Source organism: Alosa alosa, chromosome 11 (genome assembly GCF_017589495.1).
Source record: "Alosa alosa isolate M-15738 ecotype Scorff River chromosome 11, AALO_Geno_1.1, whole genome shotgun sequence".
Classification (NCBI taxonomy): Eukaryota; Metazoa; Chordata; class Actinopteri; order Clupeiformes; family Clupeidae; genus Alosa; species Alosa alosa.
Window position 1 is genome coordinate 34,097,330 of NC_063199.1, and position 27,003 is coordinate 34,124,332.

At 44.7% G+C, this 27,003-nt stretch overlaps 1 protein-coding gene across 1 annotated transcript in view; it reads left to right on the forward strand.

Moving 5' to 3' along the window:
• Positions 1 to 27,003, forward strand: part of gramd4b (GRAM domain containing 4b) — a 43,178-nt gene that overhangs the window by 6,573 nt on the left and 9,602 nt on the right. The window contains exons 3-8 of the mRNA XM_048256176.1: positions 5,255 to 5,471; positions 9,910 to 10,024; positions 22,343 to 22,463; positions 22,896 to 22,954; positions 24,441 to 24,579; positions 24,796 to 24,815. Of these exons, the coding sequence (XP_048112133.1) occupies positions 5,255 to 5,471; positions 9,910 to 10,024; positions 22,343 to 22,463; positions 22,896 to 22,954; positions 24,441 to 24,579; positions 24,796 to 24,815 (671 nt within the window). The remainder of the gene's footprint in view (positions 1 to 5,254; positions 5,472 to 9,909; positions 10,025 to 22,342; positions 22,464 to 22,895; positions 22,955 to 24,440; positions 24,580 to 24,795; positions 24,816 to 27,003) is intronic.

Consider the following 27,003-nt stretch of genomic DNA (forward strand, 5'->3'; position numbering starts at 1 on the left):
GGGTAAGAGCACATTTAAAAAAAAAACAATCTTATTAAATCTTTTGTGGAATGTTTTGTCATTTGTAGTTCTATTTGAGTGTTGACAGAAAACGCAAATGTGCTCGTTGCATGGACAATGCAAACCAGTGTTCTGTTGTAAAGTAAAATGTGGCGCATAAATTAATACCTTTAAGGGGTGGGCTAGGCTATGTAGGATTAGCCTACGATGTCACTTTTACCTGTAGCCTTCCTGTACGTTCAGTCTACGATAACGTTACTTCCTTCATCTGGGTGTTTGTTACAGTGTGTCGTAAGGTTGATCCCAAGCCAACACCTACTGTTGCGCGCTTTGTTATCTCGCACCGTCCCATGCGATGTTGGCAGCTGCTTGAATATCCGCATCCTTTAATTAGGAGGCATTGCTGTTCAATATCCCTAGTACTTTTTAATATGACGAGGACAACAACGACAGTGTGGTGACTCCGGGTTAGTCAGACTCAGTAGTCTAACAAATTGACAGACACAATGGGGGTTCAACTGCCACGGAACATCATCGGAATGGCAGTCATTGGGCACATATAAGGTTTTAACAGGTAGGCAGTAATGAATATTTTTAAAAGATATTTTGAAGTCTTTGTAACATTCATTCTAAACAGTATTGTGTCTGGGCTCTTTTTTGTCATTTTTGTTTACGATCTGGATTTATATCCACCAGTGAGTTCATTCTATAAGCTTACTCCTATGGCGCCGTGTTCGGTTCAGCAGATCGGTGGCTTTCATTAATAAAACATTCTATGCCACAACCAGACGTAGCCTATATCTAGAAAGGCGAGGTAATGAATCAATGTAGCAGGTAAACGGAAGTGCCAGACACCGTGAGAAGGCAACAGGGCAACGACTTCATTCGCCAATTTGTAGACGGGTATCCTTCAGTTTGAATTCTGCTGCTACACCTCAGAAGAGCGGGAGACCGTAGAGATTCAACTGAAGGACACCTGCAAAGCTTCACTGGAGGGGGCAGGGTTCAATTAAACCATCTCACACACCGAGTTCATCGATCCATTCGCTATTTTGTAGACTACTGCAGGATTAGGTTGTTGATTCATTTCATGAATGTTAAACGCCCCAGTGATGGAGTTCCTAACATGGCATGCTTATAGTATCTGCGGTTTATTAGCCTATGCTTCATCTGCACCCCACCCACCCACTCTGACGGTTTAAGACTTGCTCCATCTCTCTTGGCATTCCCATACTCAATTGCTCAACTGTATAACTTGCATGACATGGGCTTGCAGCTAAAAGCAGATTTTGGGTTTGAGTAGTCCTTTCTCTCCATGTCTCATTTGGTCTTTCTGGTGTTCTCATCTGTCTTCCCTCAGTACTTCTGCACTTCATTCCGTTTAAGATGGAGCTGCAGCATATCAGCCCTTTCCAGTGTTTCCCATACATTGACTAATCTGTGGCGGGGTGCCACAAAATAAAAATCGGCCGTCACAGATTAATATTCTATGTTTTTAATTTAATTTAATTTAATTTAATTTAATTTAATTTAAATATAAGTTCAAATCCTAGCATTGCCATTGAGCTGCGCTTTTTACGCACGCAGCCTTTCCTTGCCCCGCCCCGCTCTCTCTCGTAGCCCGCTGCCACTCCTCTGCATGTGCATTTAACAAAATATTCACGATTGTTGAAGGATTGTTGTTGCCACAAAGAAGCATTGCATAGAAGACGTCTAGCTAAATTGCTATTAAATCCGCTTAGCATCGTGACCATGCTGCGCAAATTTGTTCAAAACTGCTGCATTGAAGTGAACTCTGCTAAGGTCTTATCACAACATAGTAGGCTACATTGTTGAGACTAAACTGAGTTAAGTTATGAAATCAAGCAGTATCTCAAAGCTAACGTTAGAATACTGTTTGGATGTCGAATTTAGCATGCATAGCCTACTTACAGCTGCTTGTCAATTTCGTTGAAGCTCATTTTATTGACTCTGACACTGAATGTTTGCAAAATCCAGATGGAAATGGAAAAGTGTTTCCCAAAATTCAAAAGTGCTTGTCCCAAGGAGAAGTACGTGAACCTTTATTTTAACTAGCCTATGTAGAAAACGTTATGAATTGCATCCACACATCAGCAGCCTTTCAACTGTGTTACAATTGCAAGGGTTCCCTCAAACGTCTTAAAGTGACAGGCACTCAATTAGACCTATACACTACCAAGACCAAGTGGGAAACACTGCTTTCTCATGCTGCAGAAGTATCTCTCTCGGACTAGTTATACCACAGTCATTTATTCATTATGTCAGCCCTTTCTCATGCTGCAGAAGTATCTCTCTCGGACTAGTTATACCAGAGAAATGTATTCATTTCTGCAATACAGTGCTCTTTCTGCTCTATTAGAAGCAGGCTGGGGCGGATGTGTGGGTTTGAAGTGTGTCTCTCTCTGGAGTCGGCTCTTTTCTACAAACACAATAAGCACGTCTCTGGTGGCATGCAGTCCATCTGCACCGTCCAACTGCTTTGTGGGCCTTTTCTGTGAGCCCGTCTGGCTCCAAGCCGGTTATGTTGCTGCAAGAAAAAACAGTATGAACTTATAATGGGTTGCCCTTCCAGTGGAATAGTAGACTGACAAAGGATTAATATAGGATGAATATATGAATATACCCCGTAAAGTAAACCGCAAGGAGACGCTTTGTGTAGGGAGTAGGGGAGTAGGGAGTGGGGGAGTAGAGTAGGGAGTAGGGAGTAGGGAGTGCGGGAGTAGAGTAGGGAGTGGGGATTAGGGGAGTAGGGAGTAGAGTAGGGAGTGGGGGAGTAGGCCAGTAGGGAGTGGGAGAGTAGGGAGTGGGGAGTTGGGGAGTAGGGAGGTGATTTGAAGAACTGAAGAGGTGAGTGTGCAGGACGAGCTGGATGAGAGGGTTTGTTTGGATGATATTTGGTGGTGGGGCTGAACCCATAAGGACTTGGTGGCACAGGGCTGAAGCTATAAGGACTTGGTGGCACAGGGCTGAAGCCCCATAAGGACTTGGTGGCACAGGGCTGAAGCCATAAGGACTTGGTGGCACAGGGCTGAAGCCCCATAAGGACTTGGTGGCACAGGGCTGAAGCCATAAGGACTTGGTGGCCGGCCGTGCTGAAGCCATAAGGACGGTAGCCCGGCCCGTAGGGAGTAGGGAGTAGGGAGTAGGGATTGGGGAGTAGGGAGTAGAGTAGGGAGTGGGGGAGTAGGCCAGTAGGGGTGGGAGAGTAGGGAGTAGGGAGTGCGGTCGTAGGGAGTAGGGAGTAGGGAGTGCGGTCGTAGGGAGTAGGGAGTAGGGAGTAGGGAGTAGGGAGTAGGGAGTAGGGAGTAGGGAGTAGGGAGTAGGGAGTGGGGGTAGGAGTGGGGGTAGAGTAGGGAGTAGGGGAGTGGGGATTAGGGGAGTAGGGAGTGGGGGAGTAGGCCAGTAGGGAGTGGGGGAGTAGGGAGTAGGCCAGCAGGGAGTGGGGGAGTGGGGAGTTGGGGAGTAGGGAGGTGATTTGAAGAACTGAAGAGGTGAGTGTGCAGGACGAGCTGGATGAGAGGGTTTGTTTGGATGATATTTGGTGGTGGGGCTGAACCCATAAGGACTTGGTGGCACAGGGCTGAACCCATAAGGACTTGGAGGGCTGAAGCCATAAGGACTTGGTGGCACTGGGCTGAAGCCAACCCATAAGGACTTGGTGGCACTGGGCTGAAGCCAACCCATAAGGACTTGGTGGAAAAGCAGAGGTCTGTGCTGTAGCCTAATCCGTAACTGTCAGCTCAAAAATGGCTTCACAGAGTCACAAAGATTGAAATGGTCGTGTGAACTCCACCCACGTTTCCTGTTCATCTTTTCCTTTGATGTTTTGTGTGCATTTTTGAGCACCTGCAGGCATAATTCAGTGTTTAGGTTGCAAAGCAATTCATGTTCAGTATAATGAAAATATGGAAAGTAACAATTTCTAAAGCACCTCCATACCATCATGATTTTACTTCTCTGAATGTCTCTGAAATATATGCACATTCACAGGCCACAAAGCAGCGTGGTTGTGAATCAATGTTCCGTAGATGATTTGGTTAAAGGCCTGTGGATGATGAGCCTCATGAAAGGACTTTAATCAGACCAGTGAGAAGTCCCTCAGTCCAAAGCACTTGCTGCCGTGTATAAGCATGCGGTGGAGTAATTAGTCACCGCTCGCTGGAGGTGCTGCTTTCTGCCCATTGCTGCCCGGCCCTGGTCCTCCCGTGATGCCCCTCTGCCAGCATGTCCCTCTGTGGCCCACCCACTCACTCTCTCGCTCGGGCTGGGGAGGTCATCGCTGTTGCCCACCCCTCACTCACTCTCTCGGGCTGGGGAGGTCATCGCTGTTACTTTTCATCTGTTGTGTTTTCACTTTCTTCTGCCTGACATCTTCTTTCCTCCCCTCCCTCCCTCTCTCTGTCTGTCCCTGAGGGGCGGGGCTTGAGGCCTGCTGGGACCAGGACCCCCGGCCTGCCGTCTGACCTACATACAGAGCAGGGTGCCAGGCCAGTCCCCAGATCATTCGAGCCCCACGTCACAGAGTTTCTCCCTCTGTTTCTTTCTTTCAGTTCCTCAATCTCTCTGTGACATTCTCGGTGCCTCCCCTCTCTCTCTCTCTCTCTCTCTCTCTGTCTAAATCACTTGCTGCTGCATTTCTGTCTTTTTTTTCTTTCTTTTTTTTCTCTTTTGCTCTCCCTCTCCGCTTCTCTTTCTCTTGTTGTCTCACTCACTCTGTGCCAAGTTCACACGGCTCATTGTGCCCTCTAGGAAGGGCTGTACCACTTCAGAGAGTCTGAATACAGTGGCTTTGAGACAGGGCCTACAGTGTGCTAGTCCTTGGTACTGGTAACTCCTAGAGGGAGGATTGTGTCTCTAGTGGAACAGAACAGAACAGCCCAAAGGCTTCTGGGTACTTGCTAGACTTTAATGTCTGGCTTTATTTTGGTTTCATTTTTAGTTGTTGTCTTTATTTGGATTGTAAACAATAGCCCATGGTAGGTTTAATCCTGGAAACTATGCTGTGAACAAGACTTTTCAACAAGAGCTTGCACACAATAACTTTCAATTCATGCCACATGCCACAAATGCTGAGTTTCGTATCAGAATCAATATAATAGTAGCAAGTAGCTATTGACATTGTTTACATTCATTTGTGGATTGCCTGCTATCTCATGGAACCTGCTATCTCATGGAACCTGCTATCTCATGGAACCAAGTAAATGTGACATTTCATCTCTTGTCTCCCCCACAGGATTGTTGTCCGCCATGTTAAGATAAAGACGAGAGGATCGGTGTTAAAGATGCTGAAGCGCCTGGACAAGATCCGGTTCAGAGGGCAGAAGCGTGATGAGTTCCTGGACCTGGCCGAGTCCCCCAATGCCTCAGACAGCGAGTGTAACGATGACATCCCCCCGCCAATGATGAGGCCTCGCCACTCCATCAAGGAGACGGAGGAGCCTCGAGACCCTGTGAGTTCCCCCCCCCGAGAACTGCTTCCTGTCACTTCAGAACTGTGCCATGCTCTCGACAACTCCTGCAGAGAGCAGGACTAACGCTCCCAAAAGATCTCCTAGCTCATTATCTATCACTATCCAGTGATTTCCATTACAGCCTTTTACTCCCCTGGGTCTGTGGAGGCTCTTGTAATGCATTGAGGCGTCGTGGACATGTAGATCAGTCATTTATTACAAACTTTAGGGTACACATGCCCTTCCAAGTTAGTATTTGGAGTGTAAAACACCTTAATTGTTCACAGTTTATTTTCATGAATTTCTAAGTTATAGCGCTCCGTAATTAAAAAAGTGATTTTAGTGCGTATGAGTGCGATGGTGGGGCATTGCCCCTGCGCTGTGGTTGGCAGCAGGGCAGCGCTCCTCTTGTTTTGAAGTGCTCTTGACAGCTTCATTAAGTCTGATGGTGTACAGAAGCCACCAGAGGCTCCCGGTTTCCAAGAGCCTCCAGCCAAACATCCTTTTGATGCGTCCCGCTCCTGATTGGCCCTCCTGCGGGTCTGGATCCAGATGAGACTGGTGGACAAGTGTGTGTTTTGGGGGGGGGGGGGGGTATTACGGTGGCATGACGGAGTTGAATTCTTCCTGTTGACCATAGAGATGTGTTGTTTCCATGATGATTTGATTGAATGTCCAAAGCATTGCCTGCTGTTTTGGTTGAAAAATTGAAGAAGTCTCGAGTCCAGCTTCTCCCATTCATTCCATCTCGTATGAGGTTAATGTTTAACAGTTAACAGTATCTTAAAGTCACACAGCAAGCCCAGCATGGACAATAATGTCATTTGTCTGTGCTACTCGTGAAACTATTTTCCCCATGCTAATGCTTTGGTATAAAATGCAGTAGTAGTAGTTCTCTCAGCTCAGTGGTACCCTTTTTGAAGTTGAAATCCTTATACGGTAGTTCTAAGCACAGTTGACTGCTTTTGATTAAGTTCTCTAATTGCTAAATAATTACTAGCAGTTAGCTATCTGTGTTTACTGGAGTCCATCTTGGCCTGAAATCTAAGCTCATGGCAGTGGAACGAGGCCATGCAGGTCAGATTAGACGGAGCCTCTGACCCTCGTCCAAATGATGCTGATCTCAGTCCACTTTCAGGTGACTTCTGTCCCGATGGCCTCTGGCTGGAGTCTGGACTGAGCCTAGTGAGACATGAAGTGATGACCGAGGCAGGTGCCCCTGGTCCCATGTGTCCTGGTCAGCAGAGTTCAGAGCCGCCACTGGAGGTCCGGCAGGCCTCAGGGTGTCAGGTGTCAGCCTCAGCGCTGTGCTCTTTCAGTCCCCTCCACGCAGGCTTGAGCAGGGGCACGTACGCACTTCAGCCTCACGATTTAACGACATGGTTGTTGTAAGGGGAAAAAGATAAGAATGGATGTAACGCCCATACTAAAAGTAAACATTATCTTTGTCATGAGTTGTGACCCTCTGAAACTGGAGCACTAATCATAGCTGATCTACCTCAGCTATGTGAGACTAGAGGGGTCAAGCAGTGAAACTTGCTTTCTGTCACGGTTTTTAAGATTGAAACATTAAAACTGAAGCAACCTCACCGGCTCCCTGTACTAAGGTTGGGTGATTCAGTATTGTGTGCGAGTCCATTGCCAAGCAGTGTGATAATGGAGTTTGGTCTGATGTAAACTGGCCCACAAAAGGGGGAGTGGTAAAGAGCAAGTTGCAACACTGAAACTTTTGTTATTGTGTTGAAAGGTTGCTCATTGTCATTTGTTTTGTCAGTGAAAGCCATCTGTTGGCACCAACTTTCACTCCACTTTGTATTTAAGATGGGTTATGATGTGAAGGTATGGGGTGGGGGTATGAGACCATGGGTGCACGACTGACACGGAAGGCTGCCTGCTCTGTCTTCTGTCTCCATGGAAACAGCTCGAGAGATGACATTGTTCCTGTTTTCTTAAAATAATCTCGTACTTCCATGAAGGTGATGTCACTGATGAAACCCGCCCCTCCCATCATCACACATGAGACATTGGAGGCGTCTGATTAAAAAAAAAAAAAAAAAAAATCAGTCTTTGGTGTTAAATAATGCATTCTCTCTGCTTCAGTATTTTAGGAGCTGATCAGTAACTTATTCCCTCTGATATGTGTTTCACAAAGGACTGCTTCCTGCTAGACTATTATTGTTGAACATTAAGTATGCTCTGCAGAATATTAAATGTCAAAGGATATGTGTTTTTTGCACATTTATTATCAACACTTCTATTCCTAATGTGGCTTTTTTCTGCTGGTTTCCCTGGACTTCATACAGTGCTTCACTTGATTTTAAAAAACTGATTTTTGTGATGATCTGTACCCAGGGTGCTGAAAGCAGTTTGGTGGTTGTAAAATATGCTGAAGTTATTTCTGGAGAATGTGTTTTTAGTTATTTTGTTGTAGTCTGTACTTAGGGCAACCTCTCTCTCATTGCCACTGTCTCAGTCAGCTTACCTGCACTATATGTACATGTACAATACAGTAGTATGTTGACCTGCTATGTAGTCTAAAGCCCCATTCACACCAAGAACGATAACTATAAATAAATATTGTTCTTGTTAATATGAATGACGACGTTCACACATAAACTATAACGATAACGACATGAAGAACGATATTGTTGGGGATCACTTTCAGAACGATAAAAAGCTAATAGCCAATCAGAACCCATCAAATTTTAACCGTCACATTCATTAACACAAGGAGAGACCTTGTTTATTGTGGTTCAGTGTGAATGCTTTTATCGTTATGGTTATAGTTATAGTTATCGTTATTGTTGTCGTTCTTTGTGTGAATAGTCCTTAAGACTATTTGCCTTCTTTGTCAGTGGGTTGTGACCAGATGTCTAATGTGTCACGGAAGTAAAGCGTCTCCTGTCATTTGTTCCTGTGTGTGTGGCAATCTCCCCGTCGTTTGTTCCTGTGTGTGTAGCTGGACAGGGCTTCTCTCAGCATGGCTATCCAGGGGACTCTAGAGGACCGGACCAACGTTCAACCAGAGGCCGTGCTGTCACCTGGAGACTGGCTCCTACTGGAGAAGCATTTCTCATGGAGTACCTCAGACAGCCTCCATCCCTGTTCCTCCTCTCTCCTGAGGCTGTGTGAGTACCTCAGACAGCCTCCATCCTTGTTCCTCTCCTGAGGCTGTGTGAGTACCTCAGACAGCCTCCATCCTTGTTCCTCTCCTGAGGTTGTGTGAGTACCTCGAGCGGCTCCAGCGAGGTCAAGGTCACCTGGAGATTGCCTTACTGGGCTTGTTTCCCTGCGTGAGTACCTCGGGCAGCCTCCATCCTTGTTCCTCTCTCCTGAGGGTTGTGGCCAGGTACCTCAGACAGCCTCCATCCTTGTTCCTCTCTCCTGAGGTTGTGTGAGTACCTCAGACAGCCTCCATCCTTGTTCCTCTCTCCTGAGGTTGTGTGAGTACCTCAGACAGCCTCCATCCTTGTTCCTCTCTCCTGAGGTTGTGTGAGTACCTCAGACAGCCTCCATCCTTGTTCCTCTCCTGAGGTTGTGTGAGTACCTCAGACAGCCTCCATCCTTGTTCCTCTCTCCTGAGGTTGTGTGAGTACCTCAGACAGCCTCCATCCTTGTTCCTCTCCTGAGGTTGTGTGAGTACCTCAGACAGCCTCCATCCTTGTTCCTCTCCTGAGGTTGTGTGAGTACCTCAGACAGCCTCCATCCTTGTTCCTCTCCTGAGGTTGTGTGAGTACCTCAGACAGCCTCCATCCTTGTTCCTCTCCTGAGGTTGTGTGAGTACCTCAGACAGCCTCCATCCTTGTTCCTCTCTCCTGAGGTTGTGTGAGTACCTCAGACAGCCTCCATCCTTGTTCCTCTCTCCTGAGGTTGTGTGAGTACCTCAGACAGCCTCCATCCTTGTTCCTCTCCTGAGGTTGTGTGAGTACCTCAGACAGCCTCCATCCTTGTTCCTCTCTCCTGAGGTTGTGTGAGTACCTCAGACAGCCTCCATCCTTGTTCCTCTCCTGAGGTTGTGTGAGTACCTCAGACAGCCTCCATCCTTGTTCCTCTCCTGAGGTTGTGTGAGTACCTCAGACAGCCTCCATCCTTGTTCCTCTCCTGAGGTTGTGTGAGTACCTCAGACAGCCTCCATCCTTGTTCCTCTCCTGAGGTTGTGTGAGTACCTCAGACAGCCTCCATCCTTGTTCCTCTCTCCTGAGGTTGTGTGAGTACCTCAGACAGCCTCCATCCTTGTTCCTCTCCTGAGGTTGTGTGAGTACCTCAGACAGCCTCCATCCTTGTTCCTCTCCTGAGGTTGTGTGAGTACCTCAGACAGCCTCCATCCTTGTTCCTCTCTCCTGAGGTTGTGTGAGTACCTCAGACAGCCTCCATCCTTGTTCCTCTCTCCTGAGGTTGTGTGAGTACCTCAGACAGCCTCCATCCCCTGTGTGTGTAGGCTGGACAGGGCTCTCTCAGCATGGCCATCCAGGACTTCCAGAGGACCGACTCCGAACGGCTCAACGAGGTCAAAGGTCACCTGGAGATTGCCTTACTGGAGAAGCATTTCCTGCGTGAGTACCTCAGACAGCCTCCATCCTTGTTCCTCTCTCCTGAGGTTGTGTGAGTACCTCAGACAGCCTCCATCCTTGTTCCTCTCTCCTGAGGTTGTGTGGTTGGCAGTGATGGGTTACTGTGGCAGCTGGCATCGGCCAGACAAATTGAACTGTGTGGCACGGCGGTGTCAGCGCTCCAAGGCAATTCTGGGGCATTTTTATGAGACGCTTCAGTGAGTGGACGCTGTCGCCTCCGGCTCCTGTGACTGAATTGGACTCCAAGTTGATTTCTGCTCTGAGTGGATTAAGTCAGCACCAGCAGTATCTCCCTTTGACACACTCAAGGTTATCAGTGTCCATTACTGTCCTCAAAAACACCTGTGCATTACACAGGCATGTACAAATGTCCAGTACTGTCCTCAAACACACCTGTGCATTACACAGGCATGCACAAATGTGGCCTCTTGTACTCTTTAGTGCAGCTCACTCTGAATGCCCTTGCATGCTGAATGCACACTCTACATTTACAAGATTAATTCAATATAATAGTTTTTGTTCTTAATCACTATTTCATTTACGGCTAAATGATGGTGGTTATAATATGTTTGCGCTTAGCAACACAACACAAGTATGTGGGGCACGTTTATCACTGGCTATTGAAATCTCCCCTGCATAGCTGAGAGGTGTACTTGGCATATGCAAGGATGACGTGTCCACTCCTCTTGTGTCTTTGGTCATCTGAGTTAGCGGCTGAGATATTTGTCATTGGTGTGACATTTAATTTAGTGGGCCCTGATTGCTCTAACAGCCAAGAGATTTCATAGGCATGGACTGTGTCCGAATGTTCCTGCAGAGGCAATGTGTTTTAATTAGGCAGGCAGTGGTTCCTCAACGATGGCATCATGTGTCAGAATTACTTCAGTATTCCGAAATTTCCAGCCGAAGCTGTGTGATTTGAAGGGCTTTCATATGATGGTAGTATGACTAAAAGCTGTGTTGTATAGATTTGAAGGGCTTTCATATGATAGTGTTGCACTTACTGAAAAACACCTTCATCTTCCTGTCAGAACGTTCTACCCCCATCTGCCCCTCTAGTAAACGGGAAGCCATTTTGTGGGGTAATTACTGTGCCGCTCCGCTCCCTGTAGTGGGCTGAGTTTGGTGGCATTATGTGGTGAGCACGGCCAGCTTTAATTGCTCTTAGTGAGACCTTTTCAGACCACGGCCACTGAAGTCTCCCTTTGTTTGTGCAGACAAACGTACATAATCTCTTAGACTGGCACAGGCTAAGCTGACCAAAGCCAGCGATTAGCTCTGCGGCTGTCACTTACAGATGAACACACACATACACACACACACACACACACACACACACACACACGTATATAGACCCACAAACAAGCTTCATTGCCTGCTCTTTTGCAGAATTAGTTGCAGGTCACAACATATATGCACTTGGCAGAATCTACTGTAGCTACATATGCTGACATGTTAGTGCATTTCTGTCTCTTGAGAATACCGGTAAACATGTTCACACGCAACCTATTAACCAGCCTTGTACATAATCTGTAATGGCAGGTTTTTCTTCCATTTCTGACCCCTGCCAAACACGTAAATGCAGCCTTTTCTCTGTTCAGCTGCAACATCACGAGACCCTGATGAGATCAGTAGCCGCCTATTTAGTCTGTGTCTGGTCCAACATGCAGCTATCATGCTCCCGGCCCTTTAGGCATGGTAGTGGGCTCTGTTCTATTTTTAAACGTGTGTGTGATGAGGGGCATTGATGGGGGCAGTAGGCAAACATTAGGCCTACTTTCGTTGTGCACTTCAGCTTGTAATCGGTGTAAACAAACAAGCATGCGTGGAAGCCTGGAGTTGTCAGTAGCGTTCTACCTTTGAATAAAATGGGGTAATTAATGAGGCTACTTTTGTGCCGGTTCGCTACAGCTATATTTTGCATATTGCAGCCAATACATCAACTGGGCTAAAAGGCATGTTAAGTTACCTTTCCTAAGTTCTCTCACTGCATTCTCAGAATCTTATCCTGTTCCTCCTATATCCAATGAATTCGGTGGATAGAAGAACTAATTTCTTCAATCTTTGCATCTTGGCTGGCTAGTCTAACTTCCCCGCTTTTCTGCCAGCTCTTGGATTTGATAGAAGCGACTACTAGCGCAGTCACAACGAAACTGCTAACGTTGATGGGAGGTGTAGTTTTTTATGCTGCATTCGCGACGCGATTCTATGGTTTGCACCAGTAATGTTTCTCGATGTTGCAGTGTATTTTGTAGACAAACATTGACATGGTTAGAAGTCATTTGCACCAGTGCTCTTAAATATTTTTTACTTTCGCCGCGGCATCATTTTTTTACTTTCGCATGTAATGAAAGTGAAATGGGCGCACTGTAGAGCCCTGTGTGTGTGTGTCACCTCATTGGTGCTGGAGGGGCTTGAGTGTTGTATAGGGCAGCCGGGGACCTTGTTTCTGGGCTGTAAAGTGCAGACAGTCTGTGTACACTGCAGAAAGTGATATCTTACTGTTATAATCTTATATTAAGATAAAAAATCTAGTTAGTATTGTTTTTAGTATAAAGATACTTACTTTTGAGCCTTTTTATTTGGCTTAAAATAAGTCAATCTTCTTAAATTAAGACATAAAAAACAAGCAAATTTATCTGCCTATATCAAGTCAATTTGTCTCAAATCTTAAATCTCATCTCAAATTGGGGTACTTCTTAATCCATTGGCAGATAAATTTGCTTGTTTTTTATGTCTTAATTTAAGAAGAGTTTGACTTATTTTAAGTCCAATAATCTTACAAGAAAGCTCAAAGTAAGTATCTTTATACTAAAAGCAATACTAACTAGATTTTTTTTAAATCTTATTATAAGATGATAACACTAGGTAAGATATCACTTTTTGCAGTGATTTAATAGTCTGCATGACTGACTGCATAGCTGCTGTGTATTCAGCCCAACGCTGCAGGACTCTCATGGGCTGGGATGGCCTGAATGGCCTGAGGTTTGCCTTGCAGTCAGGGACACAACTGGTTCTGTGGCATCGTGTGTCCACACCTCACCTTTGCTAAACAGGAATCTTGCTCTCTGTAGCCCTCTGGGCTGACCTGTCCAACCCTAGCTGAGATGAAACAGACCTGCAATAACAATTGAGGATCAATATACTGTAAGCATGATGATTTGTCTGGATTTCACAAGAAGAACATTTGAGATGACAGCATAGTTTTGTCATGTGTTCACAGGCACCCGGTATGGAGTGTTCTTCTATTTAGAGCTACAGTATGTAATGAAATGTGTTTGGCAGGATCATTACTTCGTTTGCATAGTCTATCTCAGTAACATATTTTACTGTTGTACAGCAGTAGGCCAACATTCCTGTGGTCACCGCTTTGCCTGGGGCCCGGCAGCACACCCTCCCGACTGTTCTGTGGCCGTGAACAGTCACCGAGTCTCCACGCCCACAGGGACACACGACGCTGCGTACAAGAGTGGCCAGTAGCTTACACAAAATGACCCGCTGGGACACACAACGCAGCGTACAAGAGTGGCCAGTAGCTTACGCAAAATGACCCGCTGGGACACACGACGCAGCGTACAAGAGTGGCCAGTAGCTTACACAAAATGACTCGCTGCTGTAAAGGCACGCTGCAGCCCCTGACATCACATGGCTCCAGAGTGCTTTAAGTGACTCAACCGAGCCCGAGGAGGGACTCACGAATCACAGGAAGGAGTGAAGGGGCTGGAGCTGAAGGCTGAGAGGTGTTTGTGTGTTTGTGTTGGCACTCATTCGTTGCCAATGATTAAACGTGGCCTCAAGATTAAGTGGCACAGTATTTGCTCTGGGCGTGTTCTCCCACCGGGAGGATGTGTATCCTTGCAGTGGCCGTTTAAATCGGAGATAAGACTCTCTGCCTTTAGATAAGAGGTTGGCGTGGGTTTCCAGGCCGGCTTGCCACTGGTCGGCCTGCCAGAGAAACGACATTAACATGAACAGCAGCAGTTTCTCAACAGCGCTCTGGTCTATCCGTTGGACATACAGCCATATCAATATTGTAACCTGTACAGAAGTATGGTTGGACATACGGCCATATCAACACTGCACTGTAACCTAAAGAAGTATGGTTGGAGAATGTTTGCTTGAATTGCTTGAATTCTTGAATTTACACTTGGGGATCAATCAAAGTCAAAGTCAAAGTCAGCTTTATTGTCAATTTCTTCACATGTTCCAGACATACAAAGAGATCGAAATTACGTTTCTCACTATCCCACGGTGAAGACAAGACATATTTTACCAATTTAGGTCCACAGACAAACATAACATAACATTCAAGTAAACAAAAAAGTAAGTAAATAAGTAAATAAGAGGGCACATATAATAATGAAAAAAAAAAAAAAAACAGCAAAATTTGGTTGAAATTGTGCATAGACAGTCAATAAAATACTAGTGCAAAGTCAGGCCAATAAAAGGCTTGGGTAGTTCTGTTTGACCTAAGTAAGAAAAGAAAGTGGCATAGTGGTTGCAAAGTTATGTAAGAGCAGCAGAAGTGTTGTGTTTTCAGGACAACAACACCAAGTTGTAAAGTGTACAAGTGTGCAAGTGTGCAAGTGGAGTAGTGCAGAAGGCGACCATTGTGGGTCCAATGTCCAGGATGTTATGTAGCTGAGGGTGGAGGGGAGAGGAGGGAGAGTTCAGCATCCTTACAGCTTGGTGTATGAAGCTGTTGGTGAGTCTGGTAGTCTTGGGAGCGCAGGCTTCTGTACCTCTTCCCAGAGGGCAGTAGATCAAACAGATTGTGGCCGGGGTGACTTGCATCACTCACAATTTTGGTCGCCTTGGTGGGTGGGTGGGTGGTGTAAATGTCCTTCAGGGAGGGAGTGAACCAATAATCCTTCCAGCTGTGTTCACTATGCTGCAGGGCTTTCCTGTTGTATTCAGTGCAGCTTCATTACACAGCTGATACAGCTGGAGATAAAGAAATAAAGAAATAAAGTATCTATCTAGCTTTTGCCTTTGGCTTTTTGGTTAAATACACAAACGATGCAGACAGTGTGTAGTACAGTGTGTAGTACAGTGAAATTCATGAGTAAAAATTGTTGACCAGTTGAATACTGGCCCAAACACCACCTTCACTGGTTCAGTTACTTGGCCAGTTGAATACAGGCCCAAACACCACCTTCACTGGTTCTTTTTGAGTTTTTTGGAAGAGAGGCCTCCATAGTCATGTGCGCATCATAAACAGGGCTACTGGTCATCCATTGGTGGTCACCATTGTCTAGGTTCCACTGGGTTAGAGGCAGGCATGGGTGGGTGGCCATGCATACAGAAACCGGCCGCTGTTGCCTGACTAAAAGGGTCCTGTATAGTGTGTTAATTGCATAAACGAATGACCCACATAGTTATGTCCCCAGCTGGCACTGTGAGCAGGTTTGCATGCATCCCAGAAACATGTGACATCCATTCAGGGGAAAGGGGAAGCCGAATTCATTAAAGCTGAATTTGTTATTAAGTGAAGCGTCTTTGCTGTGCTTGTCTAGATCTCGGATGGACAGTGTTCCACAGCTTGTGCTCCCTGGCTGACATTGGTTGCATTTGTTCTGAGGGGCCATCGTGGGGTTTTTGAGCTTGGATGAAGATGCTCTGTAACTCCACACAACTCTTTGACTGATGTGCTTTTCAGCCAGCCATGATGTTTAGACTCCGCTAAGATTCATTACATTACATTACATTACATTTAGCAGACACTTCTTGACCAAAGTGACTTACATATGTCAGCTATATTACAAGGGATCACATTGTCCCCAAACAACAGGGTTAAGTGCCTTGCTCAAGGGCACTGCTTGATTGGAAGCCGGGGATTGAACCGACAACTTTCAGGCTACTGCCGCATTGCCCAGCTCCTTAACCACTACACTATCACCGCCCCATAATTCAAAGTGTATCAGCTTCCCGTCACTGGACTTGTCGTTTTTGCAGTTGGGCCCGGGTCACCAAACGTTTATTGTACTAAAGCAGAAACCTTTCTGTGGTAAAACACAGCCTGGGTCAGTAACGGTCCCTTCTTTTATTCTAGTCAGGGCTGGAGTGGTCTTACAGGCAGTATGAATATTTATAACCTGTCACCACGCTGCCAGTGGGCCGCAGGTTGTGTTGCTGTCCTAGCAGTTTTGCTAATTAGACCAACTGCCCTCTTGTCACACCAGTGGCCATCCTTTTAGTCCAGTACAAATGTGCTTTGAAGACTTCATGCATACCAATCGCTACCAAGGAGGAACAGGGAAGGGCTTCCGTATGAGAACACTTTGCCTTCTCATTTGTGCAGGATGTTGAACATGATCATGAGTTTATGCAAAGTTGAGAAACCACTTCATAGCTCAGCATTTGCATGTGGTTAAATTCATTTGATTATCTCGCTTTTCTGAGAATGATCAATGGGTCTTTACAGTACTGTTCAAATACTTCTATGTAAAGATGCGTGTGTTCTACACATCTTAAGTGCCTGTAGTCTTGCAGACACTAACATGTAGCCAAGTTAAAGTCTTGGTCTCATTAAGGAGCCTAAATGGACCTTGTCCAACCCACACACATGCCACTGTGAACTGAGGGACAGCACTGACCATGAGTCTTCTATCATGTCACTGACACATACCACAGAGTTATGCAGAGCAATGGATTACATACCACAGAGTTATGCAGAGCAATGGATTACATACCACAGAGTTACATCTCCCTGTGGTGCTCGTTCAGTTCTTGTACTGACTGTTCCAGTTTCTTTCTTTCTTTCTTTCTTTCAATTCAAGCTTTATTGGCATGACGAATATTTCTTTGCATTGCCAAAGCAGGACATCATACAATACAGAACATACGATAGATAAGACATTTATACATATAAACGTGTGTGTGTTTGTGCTGAAAATGGTAGGTATTTCATGTGTATACAGTAGTGTGTATAGTGTCTAATCACTGTCCCTCGCTCTATGGCATTCAGTGACATATTTAGCAGCAAGAGCTGCTGTCTGTCCTTGCTGTCCAAGTAAGACAGGCAGTACTTCCTGTTCTCCCAGGTTTGAACTCGGGATTAGGTTGGTAAGTTTATCGAGTAGGTATCTCTAATAAATTCATATTTCTTACATTGAAGAAGAAAGTGCACCTCCGTCTCAACCTCACCTGTCGTGCAGTGACCACAGACTCTCATGGTTGCTCTCTTGGCAACCATGACTTTCTTAGTCTGCCTTTTTCTATGGCTAGGCTGTGGTCACGGAGTCTGTATTTGGTCAGGATCTGTCTCTGCTTTATATCTCTGACAGTAGAGAGATATTCTTCTAATTCATATTTAGATTTTATGGAACGATAACATTCTAGTTTGTTTTTTTGTTTCATTATGCCAATGTTCCAAATATTTTTCTTTAGATTTCTGGATAATCTGGTTGAGATTTAGTCTAAAAGCAGAGCTTGGCTGAGAGAGTGTATTAGTATTTGTTAGAGTGGGATTACTTAGTCTCAGCACAAGCTGACTCGGAGGACTCTTGTCGGGGTTCAGATCTTGAGTTTATGCTGTCTCTGGGACTTGTTTGGAGATGCATCCAGAATTTAAGTGCTCTCTTTTGTATGTTGATGGCCAATGAGAATTTGCCTAATTCTGCCCTACATGCATTGGTTGGTGTTTTCTTTTGGATTTTTAAAATTAATCGAAAGAATTCTGCATGTAGGGATTCTACAGGATGCTTGTCCCATCTAGTGTAGCTGTGCACACTGAGTGGATCCCATACCTCACTTCCATATAGTGCAATAGGCTGGATAACACAGTCGAATATTTTGCACCAAACTTTAATTAGTATGTTTATGTTCCAGAAGTTTTTTTTATTGCATATAGTGCTCTGCGAGCCTTTTCTTTTAGAGCATTCACTGCCACGCTAAAGCTCCCCGATGCAGTTATTATCAAGCCGAGGTGAACTGCATCGTGTGATCTAGGGCGTTGCTGGGCGTCTCTCTCTCTCTCTCTCTCTCTCTCACTTTTTCTTTCTCTCATGTATCACTTCCACATTCTCTTTCCTCCTCTGATGTCACGTAATCTCTCTCTCTTTCTTTTGCTCGCTCTCTCTCTCTCTGGGAGGGAGTATTGTGGTCCATTCACTGCCCAGCTGATATGATGCATTGTGACATGGTCTCACTCTCCACAATGCTGCGTTCAATAGCAATTACCCCAGCTTGGGGGGGTGGGGGAGGGACGGGGTGGCGAGCAGCACTTTAGCAGGGGCCAAACTAGCCGAGTGTGTGGGTGTGTAGTGTACACAGTGAGGCAGAGGTTAGGCCAGGACAGATCTGACCACTACTGCTCATGCCCTGTGGAGGTCCTGTTAGCACTGGTCTATGGGCTAGCACTGGTCTATGGGTTTGTGATGCTGTAAGCCATCGTAGTGCAGTATACTCCCAGCCATCATCTCTGTGGGGAGAGAGGACCTTTGAGAACTGTTACAGCAGTAGTTTGGTGTAGCATTGACATCATAGTTGCATGCAAAGGGGTCATAGCTGACTGAGTCTGTTTACAGTGCAAGCCACGTATTTACTCTGAGCTTCAGAATCATGTTAACAGTCCCTGTGCTAGGAGTTCCCATGGCTCATGACCTTTTGATGAAGTCTCATTCAAACAAGGACAGTCAGGGCACGTCATCCCCGTCTCCTCATCAGCGCCTCTCCCTCCCCAGCCCTGGGGTGTTCTGATGGGGGTGTGAGCGGCAGGCAGCATGTGCAGTGTGTGTGTGTGTGTATATATATATATATATATATATATATATATATAGTTTGATTAATGTATATATATATTTGTGTGTGTATGTATATATATATATGTGTGTGTATATATATATATATATATATATATTTATATATATACTCTATATATATACATATGTAATAATAATGTAATATAATAATATATGACAATAATATTTAATATGTATGTATTGTGTTGATATATATATATGTATATATATATATATAATAATAATAATAATATCAATAATAACTTCACACTATGTTTTATTTACTGGCACATTGTTGGGTATTGTACACACACATATATGCTATATATATATATATATACTGATGATGGTATGTATATATATATATAATAATAACCAATATATATATATATATAATATGTATATATGTGTGTGTGTGTGTATATATATTTATGTGTGTGTATATGTGTATGTATATATATTTATGTATTCGTATGTATATATATTTATGTGTATGTGTGTACATACATACATAACAATCTCTACACACACACACATTGTTGTAAATATATGCGTAATGGCCGTACACATATACATGCGCACACATATCTGCTCGCCATGCTACTATCTCAAACATCACACTGCATCTCTACCTATGGCTCTTCATATATATATATATATATATAACAATAATATATATATATATATATATATCAACTCAATAACAACAATAATATACAACAACTCACATCCCATTGATACATATATATAATATATATATATATATATATATATTTTATTGATATATAATTTTGTGTGTGTGTGTTGCGTACGTCCATCAATATGTGTGTAACTCAACTATATATATATATATATATATATATGTGTATGTGTAATGTGTGTAATGTGTATATATTTCATAATGTGTGTATATATGTGTGTGTGTATATATATTTATGTGTGTGTATATGTGTATGTATATATATTTATGTGTGTGTATGTATATATATATTTATGTGTATGTGTGTATATATATATATGTGTGTGTGTGTGTGTGTGTGTGTAATGATATTACCATATATACACTATATTTGTAACCATGTTGTATATATATATATATTTATGTGTGTGTATGGATGATGATATTTATATATGTGTATTTATGTGTGTATATGTGTATATATATATTATATATTTGTATTATTGTGTATATGTGTATGTATATATATTTATGTGTGTGTATGTATATATATTTATGTGTATGTGTGTATATATATATATATATATATATATATATACACATACATACTACACATATACACTTTATTGATCCGTAGGGGAAAAGTGTGTCTCTGTCTGGGCTGAATAATCGATGACTGTCAAGTTTATTTATATAGCGCATTTCATATACAGAGGTCATTCAATGTGCTTTGTGGGCTTGTGCTGGAGGTAACCGGGACGCGGTGAGCGCGCTCCACTCCTGTGCCTTCAGCCCAGTCAGGCAGCGGGCTAGGGCTTTGACTTTTGCCCAAAAATCATATTCGAAGTTCGTTTGTTTATTAATATTAAAATTCAAATATATTCGAATATGTATTAATAATATTTTTAACCATTAAATGTTTCCATAAAGACCGATATTGGTATCAAACTTAAGTTATATTTGTTCTGTCCACCAGAGGGCAGTGTATCAGTCAATGTCAATAGACTACGCACGAAAAAGGCTGAGTAAGGCTTTGGTGTCAAAATTGTTATTATTGAGCATAGGGCTGGGCGATACAATCGATAGCGATATGTATAGCACATGTAATAAATATCAATAAAAAAATTTAGATAGAACATTCATAATTAAAAGCAACACACACCTCCTGGATTTATGTCCATAAATAAAAATAGGCTAAATATATCTTGCATTGTAATATGTCAAAACTCTACCAGAGTAGGCGGTAAATGGGCCCTAACGCGTTGCCTCAACACAGACTCTCGCGCCCCGTGCACTCTCTCTCTCTCTCCCTCTCAACAGGCGATCCCTCCTCAACATGCGCATGTAAAATCAAACATTAATCGCAAGACGACTGGCTAAATTGCTGTAAATCGGTTAGCATCATTAGCACGCTGCAATTTGTTCAAAACTACTGTATTCAAATTGACTGCTAAATTCTAATCATCTAATCCCAATGCAATGGAAAAGTATTTTCCAAGACTTAAACAGGCCTGTCCCAAGGAGAAAAGTATTCAATTGAAACTTAAACACACCATTGAAACTGAACAGTCTAACCTATATGATAAAATGATAAACTAGCAAATTTAAGTTAACGTTACTTTGTTTACAATATTTCCAGGCTTCAACCAGTGCTGCTTTTCATTCAGACTTATCTGCACATTTATTTATTTGAGTGTTTTAAATGATTGTTGTGCCATTTCTTTTCCCTGTTTGCTTTGATTGATAACTAAGGTGATTAAAATCAGAGGAAGGTTAAGTTTAAAATAAAAATGTCTATGTGGGAGCTGCTCACTAAGCGCGAACCAGAAGGATGCTAACCTACAGCAGCCCAGATGGCCAATAATAGCCTGAATTGAAAACAACGTTTAGGCTACAACCAAATACATTTACAAAAAAATATTTCCATAGGCTACAGGTTAGAATATTAAGAGATCCCTAAAAATTAGATTAAATATCTTTAATTCTTAAAATAATCAATTATATTGAATAGCTTGTTCGAGTCAAAGCCCTACAGCGGGCACTGAAACCCTCTCATGTGAACATGAGATGTCAGTTTGTGGAGGAACCGTCGAGCATCTTGAGGGAGACCTTGAGGAGAGCGACGTTCCTGTGCCCGCCACACCACATCCCCCTCTCCCACTCAGAACAAGGTGGTGTTGGAGAGGCTGACTGAGACGCATGCCATGTGGAGCTCACGCTGACTGAGACGCATGCCATGTGGAGCTCACGCTGACTGAGACGCATGCCATGTGGAGCTCACGCTGACTGAGACGCATGCCATGTGGAGACTCATGCTGACTGAGATGCATGCCATGTGGAGCTCATGCTGAAACCACCCGTGCGTGTTGCACTGAGAGGACTCGACTGCTTGTTTGTCTCTGACTGGCTGCGTCCTTATGCCGGGAAATCCTCCACGGGCACATAAATACTTCCTGCTCCTGGAAGGACTCTGCTAATGATCCAGCAGACGAAGACCCTGATGGCAGAGCGGCAGATGTTAATATTTAATAGCCTGTAAACAGGTTGGAGAGGCTTTTTCCTCTCTTATGACGCATCCCCTCCTCTCACAAAACCACTTTCTCTCCCTCCCCAAAGTGTTGAGCTGCTTCTGTGTCTATAGCCTGTCTTTGTGAGTCTGGCTAGAGAGGGAATCGGGGTTTTGTGATCTGTCTTTGTGAGTCTGGCTAGAGAGGGAATCAGGGTTTTGTGATGGAAAGCACACATACTGCTATATTGATTTCCCCTATTAGCATTCCATCTTATTTCCATCTTATCCATATTATTATTTTTTCATTTGATATGACCTCAATGACCTGATCATATGATTTGACTGAAATCTTGTCTGTGGTGTTGATTTAGAGGAAGAGCTGCGGAAATTCAGAGAAGAAACCAACATCGAGACGTTAAAACAGGACCTGGAAAAGGAGCGACAGAAAAGGCTGGAGCTGGAACAGAAACTAAACGAAGTTCTCAAGCCAAGGTATGGCCAGCTGTGGAGACCCTACAATGTAGAAATGCTGTTAACCATCACTGCAACAATGTAGAAATGCTGTTAAACATCACTGCAACAATGTAGAAATGTTGTTTACAATGTAGAAATGCTGGTTACCAACACTGCAACAATGTAGAAATGCTGTTGACCATCACTGCAACAATGTAGAAATGTTGTTTACAATGTAGAAATGCTGTTTACCATCACTGCAAAGGCTTCTAAATATACCACACCAAGCCCACAACAATACTAAACAACACAGTATTTGTAGAAGACACAAGAGGAAAGGTTGAAGATAATCACAAATTGTTATTTTATTTCAGTTTGCCATTTTTTAATGTGCTCTGCAACCTGCTGTTAGTTCCTATAGACCGTGTAATGCAGATGAGCTATTTAAAGGTTTCCTCTTGTTGGTCGCAGAGTGGAAGATTCCCCACCACAGCCGCCTAGAGCACAACCTCCTGCTGCAAACGGAACAGGTCAGTCATCCTCACTAGCACTAGAGCACAACTTCCTGCCGCAAACGGAACAGGTCAGTCATCCTCAGTAGCACTAAGAGTTTCATTTGCTGCTACCAATCTAAAAGATATGCCAGGCCTTGCTTTTGCTGCTACCAATCTAAAATATGCCAGGCCTTGCTTTTGAAACGGAAGGATGTAAAGGTGTTGGAAACAACTGTCACAACTAGACACACACACATACACACACTCTTCATACACAGGCACAGACGCGCACGCACGCACGCACATACACACAAGAGACACACACACACACACACACACATACATACACTCTTCATACGCACGCACGTTATGCATGCATGCACATACACACAAAACACACACACACTAAACACACATACACAAAACACACACACACACCACACAAAACATACACAAAACACGCACACCACACAAAACACACACACATACACGTGAACACGTCACTTCACCGGGTGTCCCAAAAAGAGACCGAACAGGGAACGCCACATTTTTGTCTGTTCTCTTAGCTCCCTCTGAGTCTGTGCAGAGCTGTTCAGAAGAGACCACATATATCTGTCCACCTTTCTGAGCCTGGTCCATGGGTGTGTGTGTGTGTGGGTGTGTTTGTGTGTGTGTGTGTGTGGGTGTGTTTGTGTGGGTGTGTTTGTGTGGGTGTCCATCCCTCCAAGGAGAAGTCACAGAGACGAAGATGAATCTCATCTCACTCTTGCATTACATTTTTTTTTTCTCATGACCCTTGAGACAGAGTGCTAGATTGCATTTCTGAAGAGAGACACAGGTACACACACACACACAGGTACACCGTTTGCATGGATACTTATTATAGGTTCGCGTTCCTGCGGCTCTCCGCTGTACCCCTCTTTTTCTTTACGTCTACATCTTACATCTAACCTCTGTTACGCTGCGTCCCCCCCCTACACTTTACCAGTCTGCCCCTACATTCTACCCCTGCCACTTTCTGCACCCCTATATCGCTATATCTGCCCCCTCGCTTACACTACCCTACGCCGTCCCTACACTACGCTGCGCTGCCCCCCCCTAATTACACTGCATCCCCTTACACTACCTTTACGCCCGTATATGGATCGATATGGAATTCAGAATATATAATGGAATTAATGGTTAAGTGTCTTCTTTTGTTCAAGCATTTCTGGTTGTTTTGTTTATAGTATACATTCATTTTGCTTGTTAGTATCTGGTTGTTTTACTCATAGTAGCCTTCTCTGGTTCTCCTTTAACTATACTAATCTGGTTCTCCTTTAACTATACTAATCTGGTTCTCCTTTATCTCCTTTAACTATACTAATCTGGTTCTCCTTTAACTATACTAATCTGCTTCTCCTATATCTCCTTTAACTATACTAATCTGGTTCTCCTATATCTCCTTTAACTATACTAATCTGTGCAGCTAGTTGTGCAAGTGCACTGATGTATCTTTCTTCTCCCTCTCCCCATCCACCAGCAGCAGAAAAACACAAAGAGACCCTGAGCTCTCGACTGCTGAAGTGGATGTACGACCGCTTCGGTGTTTACATTGAGGACTTCCGCTTCCAGCCAGAGGAGAACACCGTCGAGGCGGAAGAACCGTTAAGTGGGAAACGGTAAGAAGGCAGACTGCCACTGCCCCCCCCCCACACACACACACACCACCACCACAGTAGTTATGATGGAATACCCAGCAGCACATGTGGCCAGGTCAGGTTTGGATTGGATGGAACCTCTGACTCATGATGAGCTCATGTTCACCCGGTGAGCCCAGTGGACCATATTTCCTTCTTGTCCTCTGATCCCCCGCTCCCCGGCCCATCTGATTGCAGCATGAGGGGGAAGGCCAGGGGTAGTAGTCATCAGGTTAAATGGCTCTGCTCAGCAAAGGGTCGTAAAAACGGATAGCTCCTTAATGGTGCTGGGGGCCGGCGCAGGTCCATTACTCACTAAGCAGCTGACCAGGCGCGGAGGACCACACCACAACGGAGGAGTCCAGCCGGGTCAGATGAGCTCTTGGAGTCCAGCCGGGTCAGATGAGCTCTTGGAGTCCAGCCGGGTCAGATGAGCTCTTGGAGTCCAGCCGGGTCAGATGAGCTCTTGGGCAGAGTGGGAGTGTTTGCGAGGGTGGGATTTGGTAGAGGGGCGCCAGGGATGATTTGGATTGTGTCTGCTCCCCAGTAGTGTTGGGGTGTGAGGTTTGTGCCCATAAAAACAAATCCTGTGTGTCTGAACTGAGCTGGGTTTGGGGCTCGTTGTTGTGTGGTGCAGTACTGCGATGCAATGCTGGGTTTTCGGGCTCATTGTGTGGTGCAGTACTGCGATACTGTATATCAGATTCCCTCTCGCTTTGGTCAGGCCCACATCTAAAGCCATTTGATTGGAACACGTCCACTAATGGTTGACCTGTTCCCGAACCGTCTCTTAAGCATGCTGTCAAGTTCATTTGTTTCAGTCTCTAGAATTCTGCAATGTGCGTGAGAGAGGAAGTGAAAAGGTAGTTCTCCCATCTCCAGTGATCTCCAAACACCCTCTGAAAACAGCTAACATCCAAACACCCTCTGTGTCTCTAAAGCAGCTAGCATCTAACCTGACTCTCGCCAGATGAATTTGGTTCCGCCTAGCTCCGCCTAGCTCCACTCACATCCATCTGGGACCTCTTCCATTGAGAGTGATTTCTGCACCAGATTGTATGGTAGAGGATGCAGGGCGGGAGTTTCATAGATGACGAGGCGTAGGCGACTGTGAAGAGACTGTTATCAGCGTCCACGGGTTGGCTTCCGATGTGAGTGGTTGAAGTAGCACGTCAATAGATGACGGACAAGTGGCTTATCCAATCATATGCAAGCATTTTTTGATTAGGCCCAGCCTTCTGAAGCAACACTTCAATGGATTGATCCCAGATGGATGAGTGGAGCTAGGCGGAACGAAATTCATCTGGCGAGAGTCAGGTTAGCTAGCATCTACAGTGATCTCCAAACACCCTCTGTGTCTAAAGCAGCTAGCATCTACAGTGATCTCCAAACACCCTCCATGTCTAAAGCAGCTAGCATCTACAGTGATCTCCAAACACCCTCTGTGTCTAAAGCAGCTAGCATCTACAGTGATCTCCAAACACCCTCTGTGTCTCTAAAACACCTCACATCCGAACACCCTCTGTGTCTCTAAAGCAGCTAGTCGAAGAGACCAGGGACAACTCTTTTCATGGCGAGCTGCTTCTGTCTTTGCCAAAATCACTGAATGACACAGGAGCGTTGAATAGGACCACTTCTCCTCTATGCCCGTGGAGGTCGGGGTGCAGTGGGCTCCTCACTCCTCCTGTGCAGTGGGCTCCTCACTCCTCCTGTGCAGTGGGCTCCTCACTCCTCCTGACCCTGCCTGTTTTGTTCACTCTCTTTCAGGCTGGGTCTGGCGACTCCCCTGAGCATTAGTTCTGCCTGTCTGTCATGCCCTGCCTGATGCAGTGAGTATTAGTTCTGCCTGTCCCAATGGGCGTCCCTGCTCTGATGCAGTGAGTATTACTGAGACCTGTCTGTCATGCCCTGCTCTGATGCAGTGAGTATTAGTTCTGCCTGTCTGTCATGCCCTGCTCTGATGCAGTGAGTATTAGTTCTGCCTGTCTGTCATGCCCTGCTCTGATGCAGTGAGTATTAGTTCTGCCTGTCTGTCATGCCCTGCTCTGATGCAGTGAGTATTTTCTGTTCATGCCTTCTGATGCAGTGCTGCCTGTCTGTCATGCCCTGCTCTGATGCAGTGAGTGGTATTCTGCCTGTCTGTCATGCCCTGCTCTGTGCAGTATATTAGCCCTGCCTGTCTGTCATGCCCCTGCTCTGATGCAGTGAGTATTAGTTCTGCCTGTCTGTCATGCCCTGCTCTGATGCAGTGAGTATTAGTTCTGCCTGTCTGTCATGCCCTGCTCTGATGCAGTGAGTATTAGTTCTGCCTGTCTGTCATGCCCTGCTCTGATGCAGTGAGTATTAGTTCTGCCTGTCTGTCATGCCCTGCTCTGATGCAGTGAGTATTAGTTCTGCCTGTCTGTC